The 13,204-nt window shown below is 36.0% G+C and overlaps 1 protein-coding gene across 1 annotated transcript in view; it reads left to right on the forward strand.

Moving 5' to 3' along the window:
• The window catches only part of KCNMA1 (potassium calcium-activated channel subfamily M alpha 1), an 893,014-nt gene that overhangs the window by 731,505 nt on the left and 148,305 nt on the right, over positions 1-13,204 (forward strand). The window contains 2 exon segments of the mRNA XM_074296747.1: positions 4,690-4,776; positions 9,092-9,168. Coding sequence (XP_074152848.1) covers positions 4,690-4,776; positions 9,092-9,168 — 164 coding nt within the window.

A 13,204-nucleotide genomic window follows, 5' to 3' on the forward strand; every position in this document is an offset into this window, starting at 1 on the left:
TTGTGTAGTAGGGGATACCTTGGACTAGGAGCATGGAGGGCTAAGTTCTGGTCCCTGTTTGAGAAAAAAATAATGGTTTTGTTCTTTGTTTTTTTTTTGTGTGTGTGTGCTCCACACTTGCCACTTAGTAAACACCTAATGAATGTTTGTTGGTTGATTGTGACCTTAAGCAAATCACTTAATTTTTCTGTCCCTCAGTTTTCTCATTTATAAAATGAGGAGTTGGATTAAATTATCTATGGTCCTTTCCAGATCTAAAGTTTGATTCTATTTTCCACACAGTATCTCAGAAATTATATATGTAAGTGTGTTTATATACATATATATGTATGTATACAGATGTATACATACACACATACATACATTTACATATAAACACATATGTATACACACGTGTATTTATGTATGTATATGCCTACTACATCTAAGGCACCAAGAAAAACACTGTGGAGTATATAAACAAATCACAGTCCCTTCTCTCAGGGGACTTGGTGTTCACATTTAATGTATTCACGTATAATTATAATTATATATATATATATATATATATATATATATATACATACATATATAGTGTTCACATATAATTTATAGTTATTTAGATGTGTCAACAGTATGCTACATTGCTGAAAAAAGTACATTTAAGAAAAATCTTTGGCAAAAGAGTTTTTGGTACTTCTTAAGATATGTTTCCATTTTTGTTCTATTCTGGAGTAGATGTAAGAACCTTTTGAGGCATAAGAAAACCAAATTTTCATAAGATTCCTCAGGTGAACAGGGCCAAACACGCAAATACCAGAATGGCAAAAAATTTACAGAAAAAGAAAAAGAGCAGATCAGACTTTGTGATACTCTATTTAACAGGAAGTCTTGTGTCTGGAATGAATAAATTCATGGAACAAAGAGAATAAATTAGATATTCCCTAGGAGCAGAAATGGGCCAACACTACTTTTAAAACTCTTTTAGAATTGAGCTAATTGATACATTGAAAAGTAAAGAATTTCCCAGAACCTGAAGATAACTTTGTCTGTATTACTAACCTCTCAAAGGCAGAAAACTAATGAAAAGTGATCCACAGGGAGAAAAGCTCCTTTTTCAGGCAGAGGACAAAGATATAGGCACAATCAATATATTCTTTTTATTTATTTTAAGGGAGATCAAAGAGTCTTGAGAGATCAAGAAAAATAACCAAAGAATAGAAAGCACTTGGCAAATAGGAGTCACTTGGACCTAAGGTTGTCATCTTATATTTTTAAGGAAGAGATAGATGAAATTTCCTTTAAGCTCTTAGAACCTTGGGAATTTTGAATGTGCATAGAAGTTTTAAAGCTTTTATTAGGGCAAAGTTTGAAAAAAAAATATTTCCCCAAAGAGTCTTTGAAACCATGTAGTCAGCCAGCAATTTTTTTTTTTTTGCATTTGCTCCATTGGAATCCAAATGTACATCATGACCAAGTTATTAAAAAGGAAAAGAATCTGGCAGGATGCTATGATATTTTTATATCCATCAAGAATTCCTTTTACTTTTTTGAGTGCAGAACTCATTGGCGAGATTACCATTCAGAAAATTGAAGGAGAATCATATATAAATTAGGATATCCACAAATTATGCTATTTCTACACAAATATAGAATTGAGTACAATAGGAAGATATGTGTATTTTAGAATTATACCATCAGTTTCATTATGGAAGATGCTTTCAGAAGCATAAGGTTTAAAGAAGAAATCTCATGACTTTATAGCCTAAAGTCAGTCCAAATTAGCTTGTCCATTTCCAGAAGTTCTTCTGGAATTTAAAAAGAAAAAAAAAAAACAAAACTTGTGAATTTTTAGTTGTAAAATGGACCTACATTGCAAATCGGTTACCTCCTGGGTAGCTCATTAATTAGTACTAAGGGCTAACTGGAGCAATAGTAACCAGTGACATCATTAGAAATTATTTGCTTCCAGACCTTAATCATTTTAATTACCTTAGTTTCTGGTTTGACTTTAATGGACATGAAGGAAAGACAACACAATAAATGGTTACTTGGCAGTTGTTAGAAGGCTGATCCCAACTTTTCACTGCATGGTTAGCTGTTTTTCATCATAGAGATAAGAATGGAGAGAATGAAAAGAGACTTCTCATTTATAGAAAATTTGTTCCTTCCTACTTCATCTTGTATAATCACACCATAGGTTCAATTATTGGGAAATACAAGAATGAAGCAAATAATCAGGAAGAGAGATATTCCAGATTATGTGGAATTTATTTGAATTTCACTAAGCAAATGATAAATATCGAAATTCTACCTTTGATCTTCATCATTCTAACCTTTTTGTGTATTACTCAAAAGATTTTTTTAATTAGACTAAATAAGCACTGATAAAAATGTACAATATTCCTATTTGTGGCATCTACTTCCACTTCTGACCCAAATGAGGAAATAGACATGAATCTTTTTCTAGTACCTGGCATGTACTCCAACTGATACTCAATAGATGCTTATTGATTGACTGATTGATTGGTGTACCCCAAATGAGTTGTTTCCACTCATTATGATGAGGGTAGTATAAAATCAAGGATATGAGATTAAATGCTGATCCATTCTTAGGTTTGGTTACTCTCTGTATGCACTAGAAATCCCTTTGAAAATGCAGCCTGTTTTTGAAATTCACCATATGGAGGGAGAAACTCTAATTTTATATCTAAAAATTAAATATAGTATATTTAAAAAGAACAGGAACTAGGTAGGTTCAAATTCTGCCTCTGATGCTCATTGACTGTTCTTGGGCAATTCACTTTTCTGTTCTCTGGGTCTCAGTTTCTTCATCTGGTACATGAAGAAATTGGACAAGGTGGCCTTTGAAATCTCTTCAGTCATCTTTAATCCTGTGATTCTATTGGCTATAGAATATAAATATTGAGCTAGCCAGAGACTCACTCATTTCTTTTATGACAAATTCTTCCCTTCTCCTAACTGGGTTCTACTGCCAACCATTGAGGGTAGTAGAGAGCAGAGGTCATGGTTAATCCACTAAGTGTAAAACCTATTTCTGCATGATTATGGATTCAGTGCATGTAACACTGTGATCAGTTTAGATCCACATTTTCCTTATTCGTGAGTAGTTTCATTACTGTCTTTATATCTAGAGCCAGAACAGTCAAATCTTCAAGGATTTTCTGCTATTATTTAGTGTTAATAGCAGCAATGACACAGGTTCAGTTTCCTTCTGTCACAATGCCTTCTTCTGGGTATTTAGGAGATTCTTGTGAGAGGAGACCATTATTTTGTGGTAATGACCTACTGGGAGATCTCCCAACTGAATAGAAGTTCACTTGGGTCACTCTTAAGTTATTACAGACAAATCACTCTCTGATTGCTACAACCCTTCCATGCAAGAGTTTGCCACTAGAAAATGGTCACATACTAATCACCCTCTTGTTTTCAGTATTTGATAACTTCCTTCCTACAACCTAATTCCAAACATCAACCTTAAGCACTACAGGCTTACAGATCAAAGAATATCTGTGTTTTATCTATTGCTGTATTTAGTGTCTTCCCTAAATTGTTCTCTAAGCTAAAAAAAGAAGAAAAAAAAAAAAGTATTAGCTAGCTCCATCTGAATCCAAGCATATTAGCAAGTCCTGCTTTTGATCTTTAAGTGATTAAACTTGAGGGAACAGATCCAAATGCCTATATATCCCAAAGAAGTTTCCTTTACTTATTCTCATCATCCAAGTACAAGTTATTCTATTTAACATATGCATATGCATGTGCACATTCATGCACACACAATACACATACACCATTTAAATCACCCTTTTGAACAGGCTTCCTATTTAAGATAATGTTCTCCTCAATAACAAAAATACAATCTAGGGGATATACATTTTATTTCCTGAAAAATTGAAGTCAGAAAGTGAACAAGCATTTAAATAACTACTATGGGCCAGGTCTTTGGGACTGATATTATGAATATTTTCACATCTGATTCTAACATATATAACTTTTATGTGCAAACTCAGGACTCTTAGTGTTTCACCCATTAAATCAAATGCATGACCAATTCATTTGTTATTGTGGGGATTATTCTTTTCCTAAATATTCATCTTATTTTTTTATGTTCTTAGCATTGTCATGCAGATGTTGTGTTTTCCCCTGCATTGGTAATTGGTTGCTTGTACTCTGCCTCTTGGTAATATGTGGTATACATACTTGTATATTTATGTATGCATATAGGGGTCCCATTAACTCAATGTCATTAGAAGTAAATATTGGCATTAAAATGACTTAATTTGACCAATGATTCTTCGACTTTGACCTTCGATAGTAAGTTCCTGGGAAATCAGTTACTCAGAAGTTCAATCCACATACCAAGTAGGCAGGGCAGACTATTTCTTGAACATATTAGGTTGCTGGCATCTGGTTTTGCTTTGGTTTCCTTAAAAAGATGCCCAGAGTACGCCACTTGGGGAACCAACAGCTAGTGTTCACTGATGACATTATCAGATCAAATACCAAGGATTTGGGACTAAGGGACTGTGGACTTGGCATCAAACCTGCCGGAATGGCTTTGGACATCCTGACATCCCTTCCCTTCTAGTGGGCCCCCTATAAAAAACAACCATATGATGTAACCTCAGAATTTCTTCTTAGAATGTCTCCTCACAAATCTGTCTTCTCTGTTTGTGTTTCAATGAGCAGCATATTAATTAATCCTGGAAACCATCTCAAAATCCAAGAAGGTACTTTAGGATTCTTCATTGCAAGTGATGCCAAAGAAGTCAAGAGGTAAAATTGATTTTTTTGTTCCAATTTCACTCCTTTCATGCGTCAATCACAACAGATCCCTCCTGCCCCCCAAACCTTAAAACGTGGTCGAGGAAGTCTATTGAGATGGTCAGCAAATACAGCTTCCTTTACGTGAAGTCAATTTTTAAAAATCCCTGAATTGTTAGTATGGGCTGATTCATGTTCATCTTAATTAGAGAAATGCCAAATTTCCATTTCATCTTGAGTGTTGGCCAAGTGAGGAATAATGGATTTATTCTGCCACTGATGTTAACGATAACAACAGTGACATTTATATGGTACCTATTATAGGTAGGTGCTAGGCACTGTGTTAAGTACTTTACAAATATCATTTCATTTGATCCTTAGAACAACCTTGAGAAGTATATGCTATTATTATCCCCATTTAAGATATGGGGAAACTGAAGCATATAGAAGTTATTACTTGTCCAGGGTCACACAATAAGTGAGGTCGCAGATTTGAATTCATGTCCTCTTGACTCCAAGTCTTAGCACTCTACTGTGCCACCTAATTATTCCTAAAACTTTAGATAAATAATGGAATTTGATAAACATTGTATATGTCTAAAATTATACAAAAAAATACAATGCAGGATAGAGTATTTTTTTTTTAAAAAGAGGTGAAAAAAAGAACCAGGTAAACTTTTTGATCTCAGATCCCACTTACACTCTTAACAATTGTTGAGGACTACTACAAAGAGATTTTTTTGATATATGTGTTATATAGATAGATGAGATAGAGACAGAGATATTGATATTTACCATATAGGAAATTAAATGGCTATATTTTAAAATCTGTATTTATTAATTCATTACATTAATAATAACAAACCTATATGTTATAGATAACATATTTGATAAAAACATATTTTCAATATTTCTATAGATGCTAACTTAAATAACATATCTGATGAAAAACCTATTTTCAAAAAGTAGAAGAGTAGCATTTTACAGATTTTTGCACATTTCTGTGATTTAGCTGCATAGAAGACAACTGGATTCTCATGTCTGCTTCTACATTGAATCTGTTGTGAGATGTGTTTTTGTTGAGATATATGAAAAGAAAGCCATTTCAACCAGCTATGTTGTTGGAAAAGGGAGTATTTTAATAAGTGAATAATGCCTTAAGATCATTTTGATTAGCATCCTCTGATGGATGGACTGTGGGACATATGGACTACATTTTGAAAACCACTTCTCTGGGAAAATTGGAGGAGGAAGAAATGTATATCAACTGATATAGAAGCAGGGTCAAATTTGGTTCCCCTTTAGGGTCATATGCTATTGGTCACTGTGTCTTTGCTACCAGAGTTCCAACTCCTTGGAAATTGGACAGAGTGAATTCAAGCTGGGTTGGTAAACAGGCTGATGTCCTTGCCCTTCTAAGCTCACCATTAAATAGGAATGCATCTGGGTCCAGATTAGTAGACAGAAAAGCTTGACACAGCAGCTCTGCCATATGAGCCAGAGGCTAGGGAACCCTGCAGAAATATAGATCACTTATGCCTCCCCCTACTCCCATTTGTGTAATTCCCTTTCCCATTGCATCTCTCCCTAATGAATGTCACCAACACAAAGTGGTCCAAGAAACAAATTACATCCTATATTCAGTAGTGCAACATGTCTCATTTCTGTGCTTTATGGCATTCACAAATACATGCTGACATAATAAGTACAAGACCAGGCTGTGATTTTCCATGGTGTGGGGGAGGTGTCAGGGCAAATGCTGTCAGTTAGGGGATTTCAAATAGATGACGTGGGCAGAAAACCACAGAAAGGACTTAGGAGATTTGAATGGAACTAGACAAGTTGTTTTTTTTTTATTTGATTTTCAAGGAAAACTTGATTAAGATGACCTGCTATTAAGTATATGTCTTCAACTAGAAAAAGCAGCAGAAATGAGTGACTTGGAGCTTATAGAAAACCCAAATGACCAGATTAAGCACAGTGTTACAGGAGAGAGGGAGGGCTCATGCGATCAGAATCCTGGAGGAAAACCTCCTTGGGTCCAGTCCAAATACCAACATAATCAAGGAACAGAATTTTCTCAGTTATTTATAAGCAGACTCAGAAGTAGTCTTTGGTATATAGCCATCCAATGGACTGCATAATATCATCTATACAGAAACAGTAAGTGGAAAGTAAAGGACCCCCAAAGAAGAATAAGGACTAGATCTGTGATTTTATTTATATAGGGAATTTGTGGCTGAGGGAGGCAACTGCCTTTACTCTCTCAAATTAGCACCTTCTTTACAATTTGCAATCTTTGGAGTCTGCCTACAACAGTTCTCAAACTTTTTGGTTTCAGGACCCTTTATACTCCTATTATTGAGGATCCTTAAAGAATTTCTATTTGTGTGTGTGTTAGAGTTATTGATTTGTCACATCAAAAATGAAAAATCTTAGTTTTATTATGAAAATAGTTTTGAGAGTATGGATCCCCTGAAAGGATATTTGGGACCCCCAATTAGACTTTGAGAACTGCTGGCCCACACTGCTAAAAAAATGTTGTAGGACTTATCCAGGGTCACCCTGCCAGTGAGTATCAGATGTATAACTTGAATTCATATCTTCCTGCCTTTGAAGTAGGCTCTCCAGCCACCATAACATGCCATCTCTTGACTAAGAGAGATGGAATCACAATAAGGGGAATGGGACCCAGTGATTGCTCTTTTCCTTTTACATCAAGGAAAACAAGATGCTTAACATAGAGACTCAGTTTCCATATTTGTAAAATAAAGATATTAATAATCCTTATCCTTTAGGGTAAGTGCCAGGCTTGGAGTCAGGTAGACTCTTCTTCCTGAATTCAAATCCAGCCTCAGACACTTACATGCTATGTGACCCTGGGCCAGTCACTTAACCCTGTTTACCTCAGTTTCCTTATCTGTAAAATGAGCTGGAGAAGAAAATGGTGAAGTATTCCACTATTTTTGCCAAGAAAACTCCAAATGGGGTTACAAGTCATATATGATTTAAATGACTCAATAACAACAAAAACCCACAGTGATGTTACAAAGATACCCTAAGGAATGCCTGCCATTTAGGGCAGGGGGTGGAGGGAAGGAGGGGAAAAATTTGGAACAGAAGGGAGTACAATGGATAATGTTGTAAAAAAAAAATTACTTATGAATATGTACTGTCAAAGAAAATGTTATAATTATAAAAATTAATTTAAAAATTAAAAACAAAAACAAAAAACACAAAGATACCCTAAGATAATCCATGTAAATCCACGTAGAGCATACTAAAAACATTAAAGAGATATAGAAATATGTAAGAACACTGAAAACATTAGAGGACCTATTAACATCCCTTTTGGTCCTAAATCTATTATGGTAATCCCTCCTCTGTGCCAGAAATCTAATAAAATGGATTTCATCACACCCACTAATGCTAAGCTTTCCTAAGTTTCTAGCCATTGTTTTAGATTTGCCTTCTATTACCTCACCTGAGCCCATCAGAATACTCTATTAATTAGGTTCATTGCTAGAACATCATGTAATGAGTGCTCTTTTGAACCAGGCCGGAGGCCCTCTGTAGATGAATGCCTGTTTAGTCTTGTTTAACAATGGGGAAATATTAGCTGAGAACATACCCATGTGCTGTTGAGTGTAGGGATTGACTAGTTTTTGTTATTGTTGTCTCTCCAGCAAACCAGAGTATTTGACCTCTTGATTTCCAAATTCCCTTTCAGTTTAATGGTATTTGGCTGCCATCTTGCCTTTTGGATTTTGATGCTAGCTCTCTTATCACAAAGAATCAGTGTCTGACTGAAATCCCATTCTCTCTCCCCACTATCACCATTCTGCTTGCTTAATGAGCAAAGGTTTATTCAGAACATCCCCTTTGTGAAGTTTGAGTGAGGAATAGCCTCATCTGTCTGTCTCCCATGTTCCTTAAATCTTTAGTTTGCTGCTAAGGAGTCCAGAGAATGCTGATGGCCGAGCCTTCACTCTCAATGTGTTCAGCTGAGAGAACCTACATGATGTTCTCAAAGATGAAAGACAAATGAGCTAATCTTCTGGGATACATTTTCAACCTTTCCCCCAATTACTTTTCCAATGAAAGTTTATTAAAAGAAGCACTAACTTGAAGAGCAGAGTCTCATGTTGGAGATGAAGGGTCTTGCAACAAACACTTCCGTCTTTAAATGTCTAAACCTTTCAAAAGATTAAAGGAAATTAGTGCTGGCATGTTTCATTAATTTGGCACCATAGCAGGAAGAAATGTGGGACTCATTTCATTTGGGTGTATTAAGAAATGTGTCAGTTTTTCCATTCTCTCTCTCCAGGGCATTTTTTTACTGCAAAGCCTGTCATGATGACATCACAGATCCCAAAAGGATAAAAAAATGTGGCTGCAAACGGCGTAAGTAATATTTCTTCTTCCTTTCCTCCCCTACCAATCCCTACCCCTCAATTTCACTTCCTTCCCCATCTCCTAAGGAAACTGTTCCACTTAACGACTCTGCTTAAATGTGTTTATGTTTCACACACTGGTACAAAGAGAATTGGAAATAAATATTGTTTGTTCAGTTGGCAAATCTGCCATTCACATCAGCTCTCCTTCCCCCTCTCCCTCTCTCCTTCCCTCCCCAAGTAGTGACCTAAATGGATCTTCATGGTTTCCTGGCTTAAGAACAGTGCTGGCAAAGATGAGTCTGGAAGGGTAGAATTCGATATGCAAAAAAACTAGGGTGGGGAGGGGGAAACATCCAATTGCCCTCCTTAAGGAAGAGGGAACTCAATCAAACTAAGCCAATTTTGTTTCCTGGTAGGATGATTTTGCTGGCCAGTGGGACTTAGGATAGAGGTAGGATGTTGAATCATGATAAGATTAAATACCTTTTCTATTTATCATTCAGATAAATGAGGTCCATGAGATTTTGGCACCAAAGGAAGAAAAAAATTAAATTTCCATATCTTCATTCATCCTGGTCTTACATCATTGCCAGGCAGATTTACTTTGATGATTTTAGTCTAGAGAAATGGGATGACATAGGACATAGTTGGCTGGTCTTAGAACAAAGAAGTCAAGTCAGGTCATCTAGCCTTCTTCAAGTGCCTACTGTGTGTCAGGCACTTCACTAAGCTCTGGAGATAAAAGAAAGACAAAAGTTAATCTCTGCTGTCAAAGAGCTCCCAGCTTGATGAAGTTCACAGTCTACTACAAAACCTGGTTTAAGTTTCACCTCTGACACACATTGGCAAAGTGATCCTGAGCAAGTCACTTCCCTCCTACTCTGGCAACTCTCTAAAATTAGGAGTGGCTGAGAAGATGCTGACCTGCATGGATGGAGGGAGTTGAATCATTTCCTTGCTTCATCACAGGTCCAGTCACTATCTGTTTCATTCAAAGAGATATTGCTTATTCTTTCTCTTTGTGGTCCCCAAAGGGTAGAAGAGAATGCATTTAGTATTATGTTGCATATCTGTCTCAAATCCCTTCCAAACCAAGCCCGAGGAAGGCTATATTTGGAGATTTATAGAAATGTTGTACAGATATTACCCACTGATTATTCAGTGGCATATCCATGGGGGAATTGAACTACGCATTCTCCATTTTTTTTTAATGGCAGAGACAGGAAGAAATATCATCAGTCTTGATATAATAATAATTTTATTATAATAATAACCAATATATAATGCTTTAAAGTTTACAAAATTGTGTATATATTATTTCATTTGATTCTCACAAGAGCCCTATGAGCTAGGTGCTATTATTATCTTCATTTTACACATGAGTAAACTGAGGCACAGTTTAAGCTAGTAGCTTAGTAAGCTTTGAGAAAGGATTTTAATTCACATTTTCTGACTCTAAGTTCCTCATTCTGTTTCCTCTGCCCCCTGGAGGTGGTTAAATGGTATCCTGGAAGTCATACTTCCCTCCCTCAAAAGTCATGACCAATGGCACTATGGAGAAATTCATTTTTAGTGGGAAGTGATAACTAAATATAATTATATTTATGTAAAAACTGGTCTCTCCAGCTTTCTCTGCAGGGTTGCACTTTTGATTAAAGAAACCACTTTCAAGTGATCCAGTGTTAGATTGATTCAGAATAGAAAATAAGCAGACGAGCAAGCTGATTTGGAAAATGGACAGGAATCATAGAATCCCAGTGGCCGTCTACTCCATGCTGTGGGGACTCTGGATAAGGATTGGACTTATGATTTCATTTATATGGGCAAAATTACTCAAAGAGTTAATGACACATGCAGCTTGGCACCTTTTCTACAACTAATAGTCTTAGAGAGCCAGCTACCTTAGGCAGTAAGAACTAACTGATTTGCTCAGGATCACATGGCATATAGAGTGACAGGATTAGAATTCAAGTCTTCTTGGTTCCCAAAGCCAACTCTTTATCCAATCTACCATATTGCTTCACAGTCTAAAGCATACCAATACAAAAATCACCTCTACAGTATACATTATATAAGTATTCATCTAAAGACTTCCAGTGAGGGGTGACCCTATGCACCCCTAAAAATGGGGTGGGAGAAGAGTGAGCAGACTAAGTAGCAAATACATCTATAGCTGATCCAAATATAATGAGCTGTTGGGCTCTAGCTCTTGATTTATTGATGGTTCTAATGAATCCTGAGAGTTGTCCCAGAAGGGCTAAGGAAGTTACTCTCTGCTTGTTCTAGATAGCAAGGTGGCTATCATAGCAGGAGACATAGTGAGTACAAGGGTATCTTTTGTTTGGAAAGAACTTCTTCTAATGACTACAGAGGGAGCTTAGTCTTTTATGTAAGATTCCATGAAGAGAACCCCTTTCCCCAAAGGTCCTTCTCAACATGAAAAATCCACAGAGAAACTATTCTTTCATTCTGACAACCCTCCAAAGAAACTAATCCTAGGAGGGTACAGGACCTGAGAAAAATCAAATTATGTGCCCTTCCCCTATTATCTCCTTAGTACACCTACTAGTAAAACATAGTTTAAGTGGGTATCATGAGGTTATTCTTACAGAATATCTTATAGAAATTATTGAAAATATTATATATAAACAGCTCAGAATTTTTTTTTTTTTGGTTTGTTTTTGTTTTTTTAGTCCTGGCTAATGGCTATGAAGGACATGCTGTAGAAGAGATTCATTGAAATGTTTCATGGAATGTCAAACCCTGAGGGATCTCAGTGGCTGACTTGTCTATTTCCCTCATTTGATAAATAAGGAAATTCAAGTTAGAGAGAGGAAGGAACTTACCCATGCTCATGTGAAGAGTTGAGGGCAGAACTAGGACCAGAATACATATATATAGATAGATAGATAGATAGATAGATAGATAGATAGATAGATAGATAGATAGATATAGATAGATATAGATATATATAGATATATATATTTATATATATATAATATAGATATAGGTATATAGATATAGATAGATAGATTTTTTTTTTTCTTTTTAGAATGTTCTCACTATTAAACCATCCCTTGGGCAATCACTCTACTTCACCATACCCTAGGGAGAACTCTGAGACTCACTGGCAGCCTGGATCATTTCAGGCATGCTTGTGGAAAAAAAGAGAAGGGACACATTTCTCTGTGTTTGCCATTTACTGGATGACCTTCACTAAATCTCTCTTTTGCTCCAAACCTTGGTTTTCTCATCTATTAAATGAAGGGGTTGGACTAGATAAGCTCTAAGTTCATTTTACATGAACTGTTGGAGAAAGCTCTCTTCAATTAAACTAAATTCTCAAGGAAAAAAGAAACCCTTAAGATCATACCCAATCAACCATGTCCTTGTGTAGGTTAGTTAAAAGAAAAATGACCAGGTCATTGATGGCTGAAGAAAAAATAGGAAAGTGAACAAGAGTGACTGTAATATTAAAGTGAGGGTCCTTAACTTGTGTGTGTGTCATGTCTGGCAAAGTCTATATCTAGACCCCTTCTCAGAAAAATGGCTTTAAATGCATAAAATAAAATATAGAAGATTGCAGTGGAAACCAATTATATTGATATTCATTTGTCCAAATATTTGCAAAAACCAAAAAACAAGTCCTTGCATCTCAGGTTAAGAATTCTTGAAGTTATTTGGTAGGGAAGGTTCAACTAAGGATCTTTCAGAGTCAGATTTATAACAACTCCAAGACAAGTGAAATGAAACAAGTAAATACACTTAAAAAAAAATGCTGAGGGCAAAGACTTGACCTATCATGGTATTTTCCCCCACTTTAATTCAAGACAAGCCAAGAGCAATAGCTATTTCCCTCACTGGAGAGAGAGGGAGGAATGCTTCATAATTGTTAGAAATGATTTTATTCTCTTCATTTCCCTTAAAGTTAGTTCAGCTAGTGAACCATATGATTCTTAATCACGTGCAGCCCAAATCACTGCAAAAGCACCGTCTCTCCCAAAGCTAAACCAACATGACAAGGTTTTGTTTGGGTTTCCCTC

This window comes from Sminthopsis crassicaudata, chromosome 2, assembly GCF_048593235.1.
Source record: "Sminthopsis crassicaudata isolate SCR6 chromosome 2, ASM4859323v1, whole genome shotgun sequence".
Taxonomy (NCBI): Eukaryota; Metazoa; Chordata; class Mammalia; order Dasyuromorphia; family Dasyuridae; genus Sminthopsis; species Sminthopsis crassicaudata.